The 15269-nt window shown below is 39.1% G+C and overlaps 1 protein-coding gene across 1 annotated transcript in view; it reads right to left on the reverse strand.

The window, feature by feature from the left end:
* Positions 1–481: 481 nt before the first annotated feature.
* The window catches only part of RNF32 (ring finger protein 32), a 32442-nt gene continuing 17654 nt past the window's right edge, over positions 482–15269 (reverse strand). Inside the window, 3 exon segments of the mRNA XM_029282955.1 lie at positions 482–3590; positions 4449–4616; positions 12337–12445. Coding sequence (XP_029138788.1) covers positions 3351–3590; positions 4449–4616; positions 12337–12445 — 517 coding nt within the window. The 3' untranslated portion in view covers positions 482–3350.

Consider the following 15269-nt stretch of genomic DNA (forward strand, 5'->3'; position numbering starts at 1 on the left):
GTAGTGTGGAATAACATACTCAAAAAGGAGATTCTAAGAATTTGCAATGAATTGCAGTGGATTATTCGCTACAGTGAATGCTATAGCAAAATTAGCTCACTGACATGATTTCAAATATTGAAGTATCACAAGTTGAAATGGTAATCACTTTTAGGTCAGTTTTGCTTCCTTTTCATGATAACATAATTCAAATATATTGTTAAATATGAGCTACTGTGATAAATTAATATTTTATCTAAGTAAGCTGAATTCTTGGAAATCCTGGTTTAGGGCAACATTCATGAAAATATGCTAAATTTAGTCATGGGTGTGATTTAGGATTTTGTTTCCTTGTGAATTTATGTCTAGATTAGGGGTAGGCACCCTTGGCTCTTTTATGACTCGTGGACTTCCAACTCCCAGAATTCCTGAGCCAGCATTTCCCTTTCCCCTCAGCATGGCTGGCTCAGGAATTCTGGGAGTTGAAGTCCATGAGTCATAAAAGAGCCAAGGTTGCCTACCCCTGGTCTAGATGAAGAACAGTTAAAACTGAACTTTCAATTTTCAGCAAGTTCTAAACTAATTTTTAACAACACATAAACAACAATCATAATTCTCAAGGGAAGAAGCATCTCCTACATGGGCACTGATTAAAGGCTTAATCCATTGCAATTCCTTTGAGTACAAATCCCCATTAAAATAAGGGCATATGCTGGAAAGTAAATACTTCTTTAGTTATTTTGAATTAGTTTATATTAATGATACTTAAATTGAGATTCCCCTTTTAAAAAATATTTTACTATTGAAAATTTAAACTACTTGGATGTTTTGTAATCAGTTCAATTTTTCATCCCATGTATTGACATGCATTTGAGTATTCTGTCTTTGCCTTAGAAACATTTCACATCTTAATCTGGTTCTAGTGCAAGCATCACACCTGTTTTGAAGTATAGAAAGACTGCATAGAATCTCATTTTTAAAATGCTGCTCATCTTTTATCCTCATACACAAATTTATGATAATGTTGTTTTGAAAATGGATGTTAGATGAGTGGCGTCAGAAAGATACATATCTTTGAGCTCCTCTGTTTCTTGGCTTTGTCTCTGTGAAATGACCTATTGTAGACTACTTTGGAAATGATGTTTTTACTTGCCACTATGTTTAAAAAAAAATCACTTCGAAATATTTTATAAAGTCAAAAAAGACATATTTTGATTCATAATTCATTGAATATAGGTAATGCATTCCTAGCTGTTTGATTCTTAGAGTTAAGTACTCTGTACTTCTTGAGGTATAACAAAGCTTATCTTCAGGTATCAACCTTTGCCTCATTTATTATGGGGCTTAAGCACAAATATGCTTTCCTTAAATGTACTAGGCATCTATCAAAGCAGAGCAAAAATGTGCAAAGCAAGTGTTTCAAGTAGGCTTTTGTTTGGCTTTCTCCATGATAGGTTGATAATACAGTGTGGACATATTATGACAGATCTGCTGTGTTATGACTTGAGCACATCTTTGCTATTCACCTTTTAAAGCTAAGCTTAAGTGGACATAGGTTAATTCAGAAGTACAGATTACTAGGACGTTGGGTTAGCTGAATGTAATGTGGTGACCCTCACCCTTTTTTATTCACACTTATACACGTTTGCCTGTTTAGTGATGATTAAAGTATTTGACAAGACTTTCTTCTATGACTTGATTCTAAGGAGTTTTATTGAAAACAAATTTTATAATTGCATACGGTGGTATAAAGCTTGGAGTATGCATCACGTCTGCTTACTTAACAAAGCGTGTTGCTTCCATATCCCAATTGAGAGGTATTTTACTTATATCAAAACAGCATTTTTCTTTGCTGATCCACAGTACTTGATAATGCTCTTCAAAGAAACGTGGATTATTGGTTTTGAAAAATATGTATCTTTTTGCATAAGCGAGGTCTCTGGGTACATTAACAATGTCCCTAAAATCTTATCATTTCTAAAACTCTTTTATTTAAATTAGAGATAGGTAATAGTGTACAGTCACAAGGTCATATGCATCTCTTATCTAATTTCCCCAAGTTTAATAAATACATTTTTCTACAATCAACCTGGGCCTCAGGAAACAGTAATCTATCTCCTTTCGCTGACACAGAAGAATGTGGGGTGGGGAGGAGATATAATAGTGTGCAGAAAAGCAGATAGCAAAGAGAGAAAAGGGTTCTTAGGGGGAAAAATAGGCAATCCCATTCAGCTTCAGCTTCATTCACCAGTGGCATGCAGCTTCTAACAGATTATCCTCAAGCCCCTGATCAAAGAAAGCATATTGCCTATCTCAGGCATAAATGGACTGAACAAAGCCCATGTGAGAACAGGGGGTACCCCTTTGTTATTAAAACATTTTGTGAGGAGAGTTCTTGAGCTGTACTAATGCAATTCTTGCCTTAGCCTGAACAAGTATCAGGATTATAGAATCTTGCAAGTATTGTCAAAAAAAAAAAAAAAGATGAGCTCCAGGCAAAGCATCTCCACCCCAAAAAAGTTAGTGGTTTCTTCAGTTAATTAATTCTACCCTCATCTCTTGAAATATGATCTCACTGTTCTCCCATTAGATAGGTCTACAAGAATTTACAAAAAAAAAAAAAGCATTTCCTGAGATTGTCCAGGAGGAGAGTCCAAATCTTTCACTTCCAAAATCAGTTGATTTGCACATCGACAGCTATGTTCTTTGGCCGTTGCATAGAATTAAGAGGAACACCTCACTTCCTAAAACAATGCATTAAAATGTACAGCGAGCAGAGCGGGGAACAATACAGTCAAGAACTTTACAGGAAAATCTCATCTCTGGCTTGTGGAGACACATTCTACATGTATATCTACATGTATCTAGATGAGGAACATTGGTCTACCCAATCATGATTTCCCGCCAGGAAACTTGCTAGAATTACAAACCTCTGTAAAACATTATACAATGCAGCAATTATTCTTTCTGTTGCCTTTTGGCTAATAGATACATACAGAATCCTAGTTTTGATGGATAGAAGCCTGACAGACTGGGAATATTAGATGTTCAGCCTACAGAATTTTATGAAGAATTGTTTGATTCAGTTGATTCAGGTTTCCCCAGGTATGTGGAGCTTTCCTCTCTTTCTGACAATCCACTAGGATCTGTGGGACTGTCCCTGCATGCAAATATTCGGCTGAAGTGACACAGAAAACTTGAATCCTACCCCAGACCTTAATGACTGGAATATCTCTAGTGATAACACTTCCTAGGTTTACACACACACATGCACTCATCAGAAAAAAATAATTTGTGTATCCCCTTCCGCTGAAATGCAATTAAAATACTAGGTCTCTTAACAAATATATTCATAATTTATGTTAAAATCGTTAGCTGAGAATTTTCTTCTGATAACAGGAACGGCATAAAGGACAGATTGGTCTTTCTCCTAAAGAAAACTCTTCAAATGCTTGAAGACAGGTGCTATGGAACATGTGAGAACAGGAGAGCAGCGATGTCTGACGGGGACATGACTGATAGCCATCCTGGGAAAGTCCATTCTGAAGTTGAGCAGGCTGTGTGAGTGGCATAATGCAAATAGGACAATCGGCAATATCTTGTCGGAATGCCTGAAACAAAGGTTGGCAAGGTCAGAGAATACAGTGCCTGGCCATCAAAGCTGCTTCCAGGAATTTATTACGTCTTTTATACGTTGGGACGATTTATTCTGGTTATAGTAATAAAAATGCTTTGTTTGTTCAAAAACTAAAAAAAATATTTTAAATACAGATACAGTTTTACAGTTTACAGTTTTAATTCTTGGATATTAAAATACTGATGCTGAACAGCAAAAATAAACAGCAAGTAAGGTAAAATCACATCTGTGCTGCTAATGCTAAATTGGAGAATTTGGCAAGAATCAACAACTGTCTTTGTTAAGTGAGCAAAATACCCAGCATTATATACAAATGTGGTTTAATGAAAGGAACGGTAGAATCAGAAACACAGTGTTGGTCTAACTCCAGATTCAGCCACAAATTTACGTTAGTGACCGTTTGTGGCTCCTCAGACTATAGATTCGTTGTAAGAGCAAAGTAGGCCTGAACCATGTCAAAGTACAGATAGTTCTTGCTTACCAAATGCTCATTCAGCAGTTGTTCAAAGTTACTGTGGTGCTAGTCTTGCAATCAGTCCTGGAAATTGTGGGCATAACTATCTCTAGTCATGTGATCACAATTTGGAACTTTGGCAACAGATGCACATTTTTGTTGTTTGGAGCATCCCATGGATACATGATCATGATTTGCACCCTCCACGGCCACTTCCAACAAGCAAAGCCAGTGCAGAAGCTGGCAGGAAGTTGCAAGTTGTAGCCATGTGACATTGTACTTAACAACCACGGCTAGAATCGACATAAGATGATGTGATCACATAACATTTTACTTAGTGCTCTCTGAGCTTGGTTATTTGCTTACTCAGAAACCAACCTGAATCTGAATTTTTTCCCACTCAACTTCATGTATCTCTGGGCCCAACTTTTCTTCTAGTTGCTGAAATACTTCGTGACTTGCAGCTACAGTGGAATCTATCTCACAGAAGAATTCGTCAATACAGGTATCGTAGGAATTCAGTAATCGCTGGCAGATCTCAGTAAGCTGGAAGATGAGAAAAACATTTTTATTATTAATGAGTTAAGAATGGAGAGAGAGGGGGGGGGTGTCCATGTAGCATTTTATCAAAATAAATCTCTTTTGTAGGATGTTAAAAAACATTGTGGCTCAATTGAAGAATAAATCTAATAACCCTATCTCTTTTTGAAAGTCACTAGAACGGCGGGAAAGAAAATTATTTTTTGCATCTGCTGTTAGAGATTGTAAAGCAAGATGCTGGAAAACAGTATGATGATTGCTTTCATTTTCTGCATCAAACCTAGGGGAACAATAGTACAATGAAACAAATAACCCTTTTCAAAGTTCTAATAGTAATAGTAATAAAGTTGGAAGGGACCTTGGAGGTCATCGAGTCCAACCCCCTGCTCAGGCAGGAAACCCTACACCATTTCGGACAGATGGCTGTCCAGTCTTTTCTTAAAAATTTCCGGTATTAATAGCTTAACAAGTGGAGCTCTGCAACAGATTATAGTTCATGCTTTTTTATTCTAAAATATCACTCTTATTTGCCGGGTAGTGAAGGACACATTCGGGGCACTTGATGCAGGTGGCTTCAATACTCATTTCTCCACCGTATTCTTTCCCCCCAAGTATCTTCAGGCCTATTGAACTGGCTCACTATTTTTTTGGCCTACAGGTAGTCCTCGACTTATGACCACAATTGAGTCATAAGTTGCTAAGTGAGGTATTTATTAAGTTGAGTTTTGCCCCATTTTACGACCTTTCTTGTCACGGTTGTTAAGAGATTCTAAGAATTTGCAATGAATTGCAGTGGATTATTCGCTACAGTGAAATCTATAGCAAAATTAGCTCACTGACATGATTTGCTTATCAGGTTACAAAAGGTGATCACGTGATCCCGGGACACTGCAACCATCAGAAATATGAGTCAGTTGTCAAGCATCCAAATTTTGATCATGTGACCACGAGGATACTGCAATGGCTGTAAGTGTGAAAAATGGTCATAAGTCACTTTTTCCAGTGCCATTGGAAATGAATGTTGTAAGCTGAAGACGATCTGTATTTTGGTTCCCATTCTACATTTTGGATTTTGAGAGTGGACACAGAAATCAAGCTACATCGTTTGCTTGACTATTTTACTGGAACTCACTAAAACCTGTACTGATTTCAGTGGCTCCATTCTGAGAATAAAATCTAATTCAATCAGATATAATAGGCTTTTCTTCATTTTGGGTGTTTTTGTTTAATCCTCTCTCTTTCATTTCTGGTTATTCCATTCCACATTTCTTCCTCAGCTCTTGTCAATTTCCCCCTGCAGGCTTGGTCACATGAAGGCAGAGGTTTTGTGAGGTTGTTTCAAAATGCACTTTCTAGGGTTTAATTCTAAGCATATTTTCAATATCTGGAAATATTGTGGTTTTCTTGAGTCTCCTACATATTTTCTGTGTGCTAGATTAGCACAGAAGTACTGAATTGGGATTAAAATAAATAAATTGTGTTGGATTCCTAAATATCTCGCATGAACACAAAGATAATACTGATCATACACTGTGCCCATCTATTCAGTTGGCTGATTCCTACTCTTTGTCCTACAGGGTTGAATCCTTGGAATACATGGAAATGAGACTGAAATCTGCAGCATGAAAAGAATGCCAACTCCATTTTTTTGATCCATCAAATTATTCAAAATTATTACCAAGTATCTCAAAAGTAAGATCATTTTTAATTGCCTGGTTTAAGATAAATCATTTCACTTAAATGGTATAGATCAGGGGTCCCCAACCTCCGGTCCGTGGACCAGTACCGGGCTGCAGCATGCCAGCAACTGGTCCGCACAAACAAAGCCCTGTCCGCAAGATGCAGGCAGCACACAAAACCACGCACTCTCCGGTCCTGGAAAAACCTCTATCCATGGAACCGGTCCCTGGTGCCCAAAAGGTTGGGGACCTCTGGTATGGATTACATGTAAACAGCACAGCATGTACTATGCAGCTCTACAGATTCCATAAATACTAAGTGCAGCTATGGGCATTCTTCTCCAAAAAAAGAATGTGTAGCATGTTACATAATTTAAATTTAGAGATTAAACAATTTAAAAAGTCATAAAGTTGAATCTGTAAGAGCTCAGCACAACTTTAACAGAACTTTCTTTAATGAGGACTCTTTATCGAATTAATTACATTATCTCTTTAAGATAAGTTGCTAGAATTGCAGCTATGTGGTTTTGTTTATTTCCATGTGGATAAATTAAAAGTATTGATGACTAGGTCCACAAGTTTAGTTTGGTACACAAAACTGCCATATTTATGAATGTTAATCAATTTATATATATATATATGGATTACATAAAATGAAGGATGAAGTATGTAGGTTTTCAGATTTAACGGGTTGCCAAGAAAAAGAATTCTTGAGAATGCATGCATTAATCCACTTCCCCTATATAACCTTTTAAAAAGAAAAATACGAAAAAGATTTTACATTGAATGTTGGATTGTTTGCTGCAGTCCCAGTTATTCTGCTATTTCTTATTTTCCCAAGATTTCTTGTGAGGGTTGTTAAAGATGGAATCCAGCATGCAAAGTATTTCACTGCAACTGACCTTCCTTAATCAGGGAACAAATGTATGCATGCACACATACATACAAATACTCACTCATAGACAATGCACGCTGGAACCACGTGCAGTAGTTTTTCTACTTGATATTGTGGAGTCCTTGGTACTCTGAGAGGTCGGTTGCTTATGCAGATACTTTTATGACCCATCTAGGTAACATCAGTGTGCCCAGTTCAATCCTGAGCTGTGTGCATTCTCTTTTACTGTAAACACAGGATTGTTCAGCTTCAGCTATAAATTTTAAGCCACAAACCAAATTAATCATATCATGGTTTAGTGCAGTGATGGCAAACCTTTTAGAGACCGAGTGCCCAAACTGCAACCCAAAACCCACTTATTTATTGCTGGGTGCCAGGTGGGTGTGGCCCACTGAGTGGGCGTGGCTGTGCTGGTCATGGCAGACTGGGTGGGTGTGGCCAAGGTGGGCATGGTCACCTCGATGTTGCTCGTGGGGAGGAATGCCTGTGGGGGCCGGGCAGGGTTGGGGGAGATCCAGGGAGTCTCTGGCAAGTGGGGTGGTGGATAGGAGGCTCGTCCTGCGGGGTGAGGCGAGGCAAGGTGGGGGTGCCATTATCTCAGGGCAAGGCAAGGCAGGGGCTGTGGCAGCTGCTACCTGACACCATCGGCCCCGCACACAGAGGCCAGCGAGCACATGGGGGCCAACAGTGTCCATCAGTAGCCACAGCCTGCCGGCCCCTTGACTGGTGCACTCTGGGGCTCCGCAGCCCACCACCAGCAGTTCAGAGAAGTGCCCACAGAGAGGGCTCCAAGTGCCACCTCTGGCATGCGTGCCATAGGTCGCCACCACTGATTTAGTGCATTGTGAGAATTGGGTCATTATATGCCAATATCACCCCAATAAAGCCTTGGTTGGTTTTGATGTGCGTAGTATACTTTGCAGGCACTCAAAAAAGGAATGCAGCTTCAATGCTCTGCCGTGCCCACTGTTTCGAAACCATTGTTTCTGTACTGAATATTTTCTTAGCATCCCTTTCAAATATCTGCACATTGTGTATTTATCAACAATGAGCAGTACAATGACCTCAATCTCCTCTTGTGACAAACTTGTTTGATTCAAAAAGGTCTCAACTAATTGTTGTGATGGGTATGTTTTTCTGATTTGGTCGTAAGCTCTTGATGGAAGCTGGGATATAAATGGAAGATACTTATTCTGATCAAGGAGTATCACAAAAATTCATTTAATTTGGAGCTTGCATACCAAACTTGGCTGGGGTCCTGCATTTCATTTCCCCCCCTCCCAAGTTTTGCAATCTCACATAGTTGTGATAAATTCTTTGGGAAAGTTTTGGTTTCTATTGGAACTATTTGGTATTAATATCTGACTTACTTGGATAGCATAGACTATACAATTTTCCCTCTTCCAAAGCTATTTCTTTGTCGGGGAAACACCCCAGAGTTCTTTCATGATTTTTATTATTGTTTATCATTTCGGTGCGCTACTGAATTATGTGTGCTCTGATCTACTGATATTGTATCTTGCAGCAGCTGTAGGATGTCTTATGTTTAAAGTAGAGCAACTAGTAGGGCAACATTCTCGTTTCTTTTTTATTTTTCAGGTAAGATAAAGAAACGGGGACATTTGCAGAAAGCAAGGCTAGAGTAATCTTTAATTTTTTCTCTTCTGACTTGTTTTTTTTTGCTTAAATTCTAGACATGGATGTATGTTGTATAGCTATGAATAAGCACAAAATGCTTTTTGTTTTAAAACTTGTACATTTAAGACTCACATACACATAGTTTTCTATCTGAAACGTCCTTCCCATGCCAGTGTGAAGGAGAGGCAACAGACATTAAAACCATTTATTTTTTCTTCACAAAAAACCCAAAACAAAACCCATTTAACAAGTATAAAGAGCACTTGCAATTTTAAAAAGGAGAATTTTTTTACTTTCCATGAAAATAGCTGTTCTGAAATGATTCCCTATCCAAATCAAGTGCTTTCCTTTGTCACCCCTGTGCTTTTCAACATAAACCATATGACAGTGGAGGCATTCTAAACATTTTTAGCTGTATGTAAAGCACCATCAGTCACAGGTTTTAGGTGACGCCCAAGAACATGATTAAATAAAGATGCACACAAAAGCATCAAAATGAACTTTGTCTGCCAAGGGGAGCTGTTTTAAAGCAATCCATCTTGATGTCAGCAAATTGCTTACTAATGTGTTGACTTAAAAGTAAAATGAAAAGCCTGGAATTTACAGCGTATCAATGAATCAGCTGATAAGCTTTTACTAGTTTAATATCCTCTTAGCTTGCTGCCTGGAGCCACATCAAGTTAGCAACAGAATGTTTGCCATCTCTATGTGATAAAGGAAGTCAAATGGCTAAACAAACTCCTAGGCCATTATGTTGTTTGGTGAGATTTAAATTAAAAACTTTGGGTAAGAGTCACATGGTGAGGAAAGAGTGAGCAGTATACCATTTTATAAATAATATACCTCGTTTCAAGCAACAATAGTTGCCTTTTTAGCTGCACTGAAGATAATGGAATGCATTGGAAAAGATTTAATTGTAGCAATAAATTTTTTGGCTCAATTAGATGACATATACAAGCACTGTTTATAGCTAACAATCAAAGAGGTTCGTTATCTAACCCAGAGACATTCAGCAGCATTTCATTCTCTGTGGACGTTAGTGTTAAAAATTAGCATGGATTGCTTAGAAGAATAACTTTTCCTATTTCCTTTGATCTAAATTAGCAAGGTTTCTAATTGATTTATGTAATAAAGCAATTAAGTGATTCAAATGATCACTCACAGGATCTAACTTAGGAATTTATCACTCCCAAAACCTGACCCTTGCTATGTATGTTCTTATCAATGAATACTTTTTTTTAAACTTGGCAACTGAGTACTTTGTGTTGTCCTTTGAGAAATAAAGTTATATTTCAGAAACCTTGGGGGTCTGCCTACAATCTATGGACCAATGCATGTTTACTCAAAACTGAATCACTATTACAGTAAATCAATGGGTTTTGCTCACAAGACCAACTCAGAGTGATTTGCAGCTCAGAGGCTTTTAGAAAATAGCAATTAGACCAGTGTTTCTCAACCTTGACAATTTTAAGGCATGTGGACTTCAACTCCCAGAATTCCACAGCCAGCATTGCTGGCTGTGAAATTCTGGGAGTTGAAATCCACATGCCTTAAAATTGTCAAGGTTGAGAAACACTGAATTAGACTGTAACAATTAGAAATAAGATTTATCTAGAAAAGAATTGTTAGTGATTTCCCATTTTAGCAGGTGATGGGGGCTGAGGCTTGGCAGTGGTGTATTTTTAGAAGCAGTTCCATTCTTTTGGAATAGCTTCCCAATGGATATCCAAAGGGCTCTTATTATGACAGCCTTGTGGAAACAGAGCAAAACAGAACATTTCCAGAGGATGTGGATATTTGGGTCATGATACAATCTTGGTTGGGTTATAAATGAATTTTGGAATTTAGAATAGAGCTGGAAGGGACCTTGGAGGTCCTCTAGTCCAGCCCCCCGCTCAAGCAGGAGAACCTATACCATTTCAGACACGTGATTGTCTAGTCTCTTCTTAAAAACCTCCAGTGATGGAGCACCCACGATTTCTGAAGGCAAGCTGTTCCACTGGTTAATTGTCCTCACTGTTAGGAACTTTCTCTTTAATTCCCAGTTGCTTCTCTCTTTGATCAGTTTCCAACCACTGTTTCTTGTCCTGCCCTCTGGTGCTTTGGAGAATAACGTGACCCCCCCTCTTCTTTGTGGGAGCCCCTCAAATACTGGAATACTGCTATCATGTCACCCTTATTAGCATTCTACACTTATTCATTAGCTTACCTATCTTTTAACCGCATGCACTAATTGTATATTGTTTCTTGGGTATTTTATCTTATAAACTGATGAAACTGCAATGGTCTACCAAAGTAACAAATAAATAAGGCAAAATTAGAGACTGGAGTCTACTAACATGCAAACAACAATATCTCAGCCAGCTAGATTTAGGCTTGACCATTTTGAGAATAAATGAAGAAATTGGTTCAAAAAATGGAAAGGAGTCACATTATTAACAGAGATGGTCTCTGAGACTGAGAAAGTGTTTTTTCTGCAGACATGAAGAGAGGTAATAATAAACCTTATACACCTAACACTTTGACCTTTAAGCTTCCTTCTCAAATGTTCCCTTTTAAAGACTCCTATTCATTTCAGATTCTCTTCTCATGTGCGTTTTATGCATTTTTAAGATCTTACTCCAGGAGCTCAAGGGGGCTCCCATTGCATTTTCCCTTTATTTACAATAGCCTTGCACAGGAGATTGGGCTGGGCGGTGTGTGACTACCACAAGTCTTCCAGTGAGTTTCCACTGCAGAAGATGGACTTGAACCTGGATCTCCTTGATTGTAGTGCAACACTTTAACTGCTCTACCTCACTGGCTCTGATGCACATGTGGAACTGTATGGCGCTCAGTATGTGGAAGAAAATGAATTATAGGTAGTCCTTGACTTATAACCACAACTGAGGCCAGAAGTTCCATTGTTAAGCAAGATGATTGCTAAAAGAGCAATCTGGATGTTATCATTTTGCCATGGTTGTTAAGCAAATAGCTGCAGTTGTTAAATGAATCACAGTTGTTAAATGACTTTGGTTTCCCCCATTGACTTTGCTTATCAAAAGCTGGCTGGTGATCACATGACCCTGGGACACTGCAATTATCATAAGTACATGCCAGTTGCCAAAGGCACAAATTTTGATCCTGTGACCATGACTAGTGATCATCCATGCAAGGACCGGTTGTAAATCACTTTGAACAGTGATAACTTTGAACAGTCAATAAATGAATGGTTATAAGTTGATGACTACTTGTATATACTTTCCTTGGTATTTTCAAGGCTCCAAAAGCTTACGAGTCTAAGCATGGGGGTGGAGGAAGAACAACCTTTCTTCTGGAGATACATTCAACCACGCTGTTCATGGGACCAGCATTTTGGGGTAGGTCACTGCCAAACTGAAACATGCATGCTTAGATGTCTGGATCCAGTTGTGAACAAAGTCAGGCCATTTTGTTCTGAATGCAGATTTGATCAGCACTGAATTGTTTTGATTTTTAGCATTGTAATATATTTTGAAATGTGAAAATTTCCTACCTTTTCTTCGAAGAATTTTTTTCTTAATCTCACATCCTTGGGGGGTACTGTTTTCCTCAGATTTTTATACCACTTTCTAACAATATGTCCCCTCCAAAAAGCTTGAATTCTGTGGTATTAAAAAAAAAGAGTCTTTTACAAATCTGAATATAATACTTAAACTAGGATGCAAACAGTTTCAAAAGATGTTGAGACTCTACAAAGAGTACAGAGAAGAGCAACAAAGATGATTAGGGGACTGGAGGCTAAAACATATAAGGAACGGTTGCTGGAATTGGGCATGTCTAGTTTAACGAAGAGAAGGACGAGGGGGGACATGATAGCAGTGTTCCAATATCTCAGGGGCTGCCCCAAAGAAGACGGAGTCAAGCTATTCTCCAAAGCACCTGAAGGCAGGACAAGGAGCAACGGATGGAAACTAATCAAGGAGAGAAGCAACCTAGAACTAAGGAGAAACTTCCCGACAGTTAGAACAATTAATCAGTGGAACAACCTGCCTCCAGAAGCTGTGAATGCCCCAACACTGGAAATTTTTAAGAAGAGACTGGACAACCATTTGTCCGAAATGGTATAGGGTTTCCTGCCTGAGCCGGGGGTTGGACTAGATGACCTCCAAGGTCCCTTCCAACATTATTATCATTATTATTATTATTATTATTATTATTATTATTATTATTATTATTATTATTATTATTATTATTATTATTATTAAACTAAAAGATTATTTGCTTCCAGTTTTGGACAAGTATGAATGAAAGAAAAAGCTTGATCTCTTTCAGCAGAATTTGCCTCACAGAACTTGTTTTCAGTAAATTTGCTCTGCACAGTTGGTGCCGTATAATTTGGCCACTATCTAGCTAAATACAGGTAGTTCTTGACTTATTATAATTGAGTCCAAACTTCAATTGCTAAGCAAGACAGTTGAGTTTTGCCTCATTTTATGATCTGTCTTGCCACATTTGTTACGTGAATCACTGTAGTTATTAAGCTAGTTACATGGCTGCTAAGTGAATCTGGCTTTTCCATTGACTTTGCATATAGAAGAAGGTTGTAAAAGAATATCACATGACTCTGGGACACTGCAACCATCCTAAATACATGCCAGTTGCCAAGCATCTGAATTTTGATCATATGCCCACGGGAATCTGCAATGGTCATAAGTCACTTTTCATAAATGTGGAAAATGGTCAGAAGTCCCTTTTTTCAGTGTCATAACTATGAATGGTAATTAAATGGATCATTGTAAGTTGAGGACTACCTGAATGCTGGAAACATAGCAGGTTCTCTTGTAAATAGAATAGATGCTCCAATGCTGATGTATGTTTTATTTCATTTCAATAATTCCTTACACTAATTAAACATATCTACAGATCAATATTTCCTAGATACATGAAATCCTACTAGCGTGTTACTTGCTCTCGCCCAGTGATGGCGAACCTTTTAGAGATCGAGTGCCCAAACTGCAACCCAAAACCCACTTATGCATCGTCGGGTGCCGGGTGGGTGTGACCCATTGGGTGGGCGTGGCTGCGATGGTAACAGCAGACTGGGTGAGACTAAAACGTTCAATCAATCAATTCCAACTTTGCAAGATCTTTTTTTTCCCCGTGAGAAGTTGAAATTGACTGATTGATTGAACCTTTTTTTTTGTACACGGCAGCGGAGGCCTAAAGCGAAAAGGTTTTATAAAACCCAGGTGAAGGCTTAGGACTGGGGCGACAGCGCGTGTGCCCACAGAGAGAGCTCTGAGTGCCACCTCTGGCACCCGTGCCATAGGTTCGCCACCACTGCCCTAGCCCAAATTACATTAAAAAATAAGGTTTTTGTGGGTCACTAGTTTGAAAGTGGGTTCAGGTGTCAATTCAATTTTTTTGTTTAAAATAATGTTAGACTTGAAGTTGCATGGAACAATCAAATAATAGGGAGCTTAGAAAAAAATGAGGAAGAGGAAGAGGGAGGAGGAGGAGGAGGAGAAAGAAGAGTCAAGCTATTCTCCAAAGCACCTGAAGGCAGGACAAGAAGCAATGGATAGAAGCTTATCAAGAAGAGAAGCAACTTAGAACTAAGGAGAAATTTCCTGACAGTTAGAACAATTAATCAGTGGAATCACTTGCCTCCAGAAGTTGTGAATGCTCCAACCCTGGAGGTTTTTAAGATGAGATTGGACAACCATTTGTCTAAAATGGTCTAGGGCAGACATGTCAAAGCCGCGACGTCATGTGACATGGTGCGACGCATCAGAGGTTTTTTTCCCATTGCCAGCAATGGGGTGGGTGTGGTTTCCTGATGACGCGTCTGGCCCGTGGGCTGACACCCCTAGTCTAGGGTCTCCTGCCTGAGTAGGGTTGAACTAGAAGACCTCCAAGGCCCCTTCCAACACTGTTATTCTGTTATTTTGTTAAATAACAGGAGTGTTGACTTGGCAGAAGGAGGCCTTGCATTTCTTCACCTGATCAGAAAAAAATGGCTGGAACGATTATATGAGATCCTCCAAGCTGCAGTGGAGGGAAAGCAGTGAATTTTAAACATCGTATTTCGTTCTTTTAAAAGGATGCATTCAAAATGTGTGCAGAATGATATAGTGATGTGCTGCTTGTTTTGTGTTATCACATGACCAGGAGCAGTTAAGCACTGCTAACAGAGCAAAGCTTCATAATCCACATACAACTTGTTAATATAGGGGAAAGAAACCTAATTTCCAGCAATTAAATAGTTTAAGATTCCCTCCCATAGACCGGTACGCTCCCACAGAGTGGGTCTCCTCAGGGTGCCGTCGGCCAAGCAATGTCGGCTGGCGACCCCCAGGGGGAGGGCCTTCTCTGTGGGTGCCCCCACCCTCTGGAACGAACTGCCCCCCGAGATCCGGATGATTCCGGATCTCCTTACTTTCCGCCGCGCCCTCAAGACATGGCTTTTCCAGCAAGCGGGCCTGG

This window comes from Protobothrops mucrosquamatus, unplaced genomic scaffold, assembly GCF_001527695.2.
Source record: "Protobothrops mucrosquamatus isolate PMUCROS unplaced genomic scaffold, P.Mucros_1.0 scaffold5, whole genome shotgun sequence".
Classification (NCBI taxonomy): Eukaryota; Metazoa; Chordata; class Lepidosauria; order Squamata; family Viperidae; genus Protobothrops; species Protobothrops mucrosquamatus.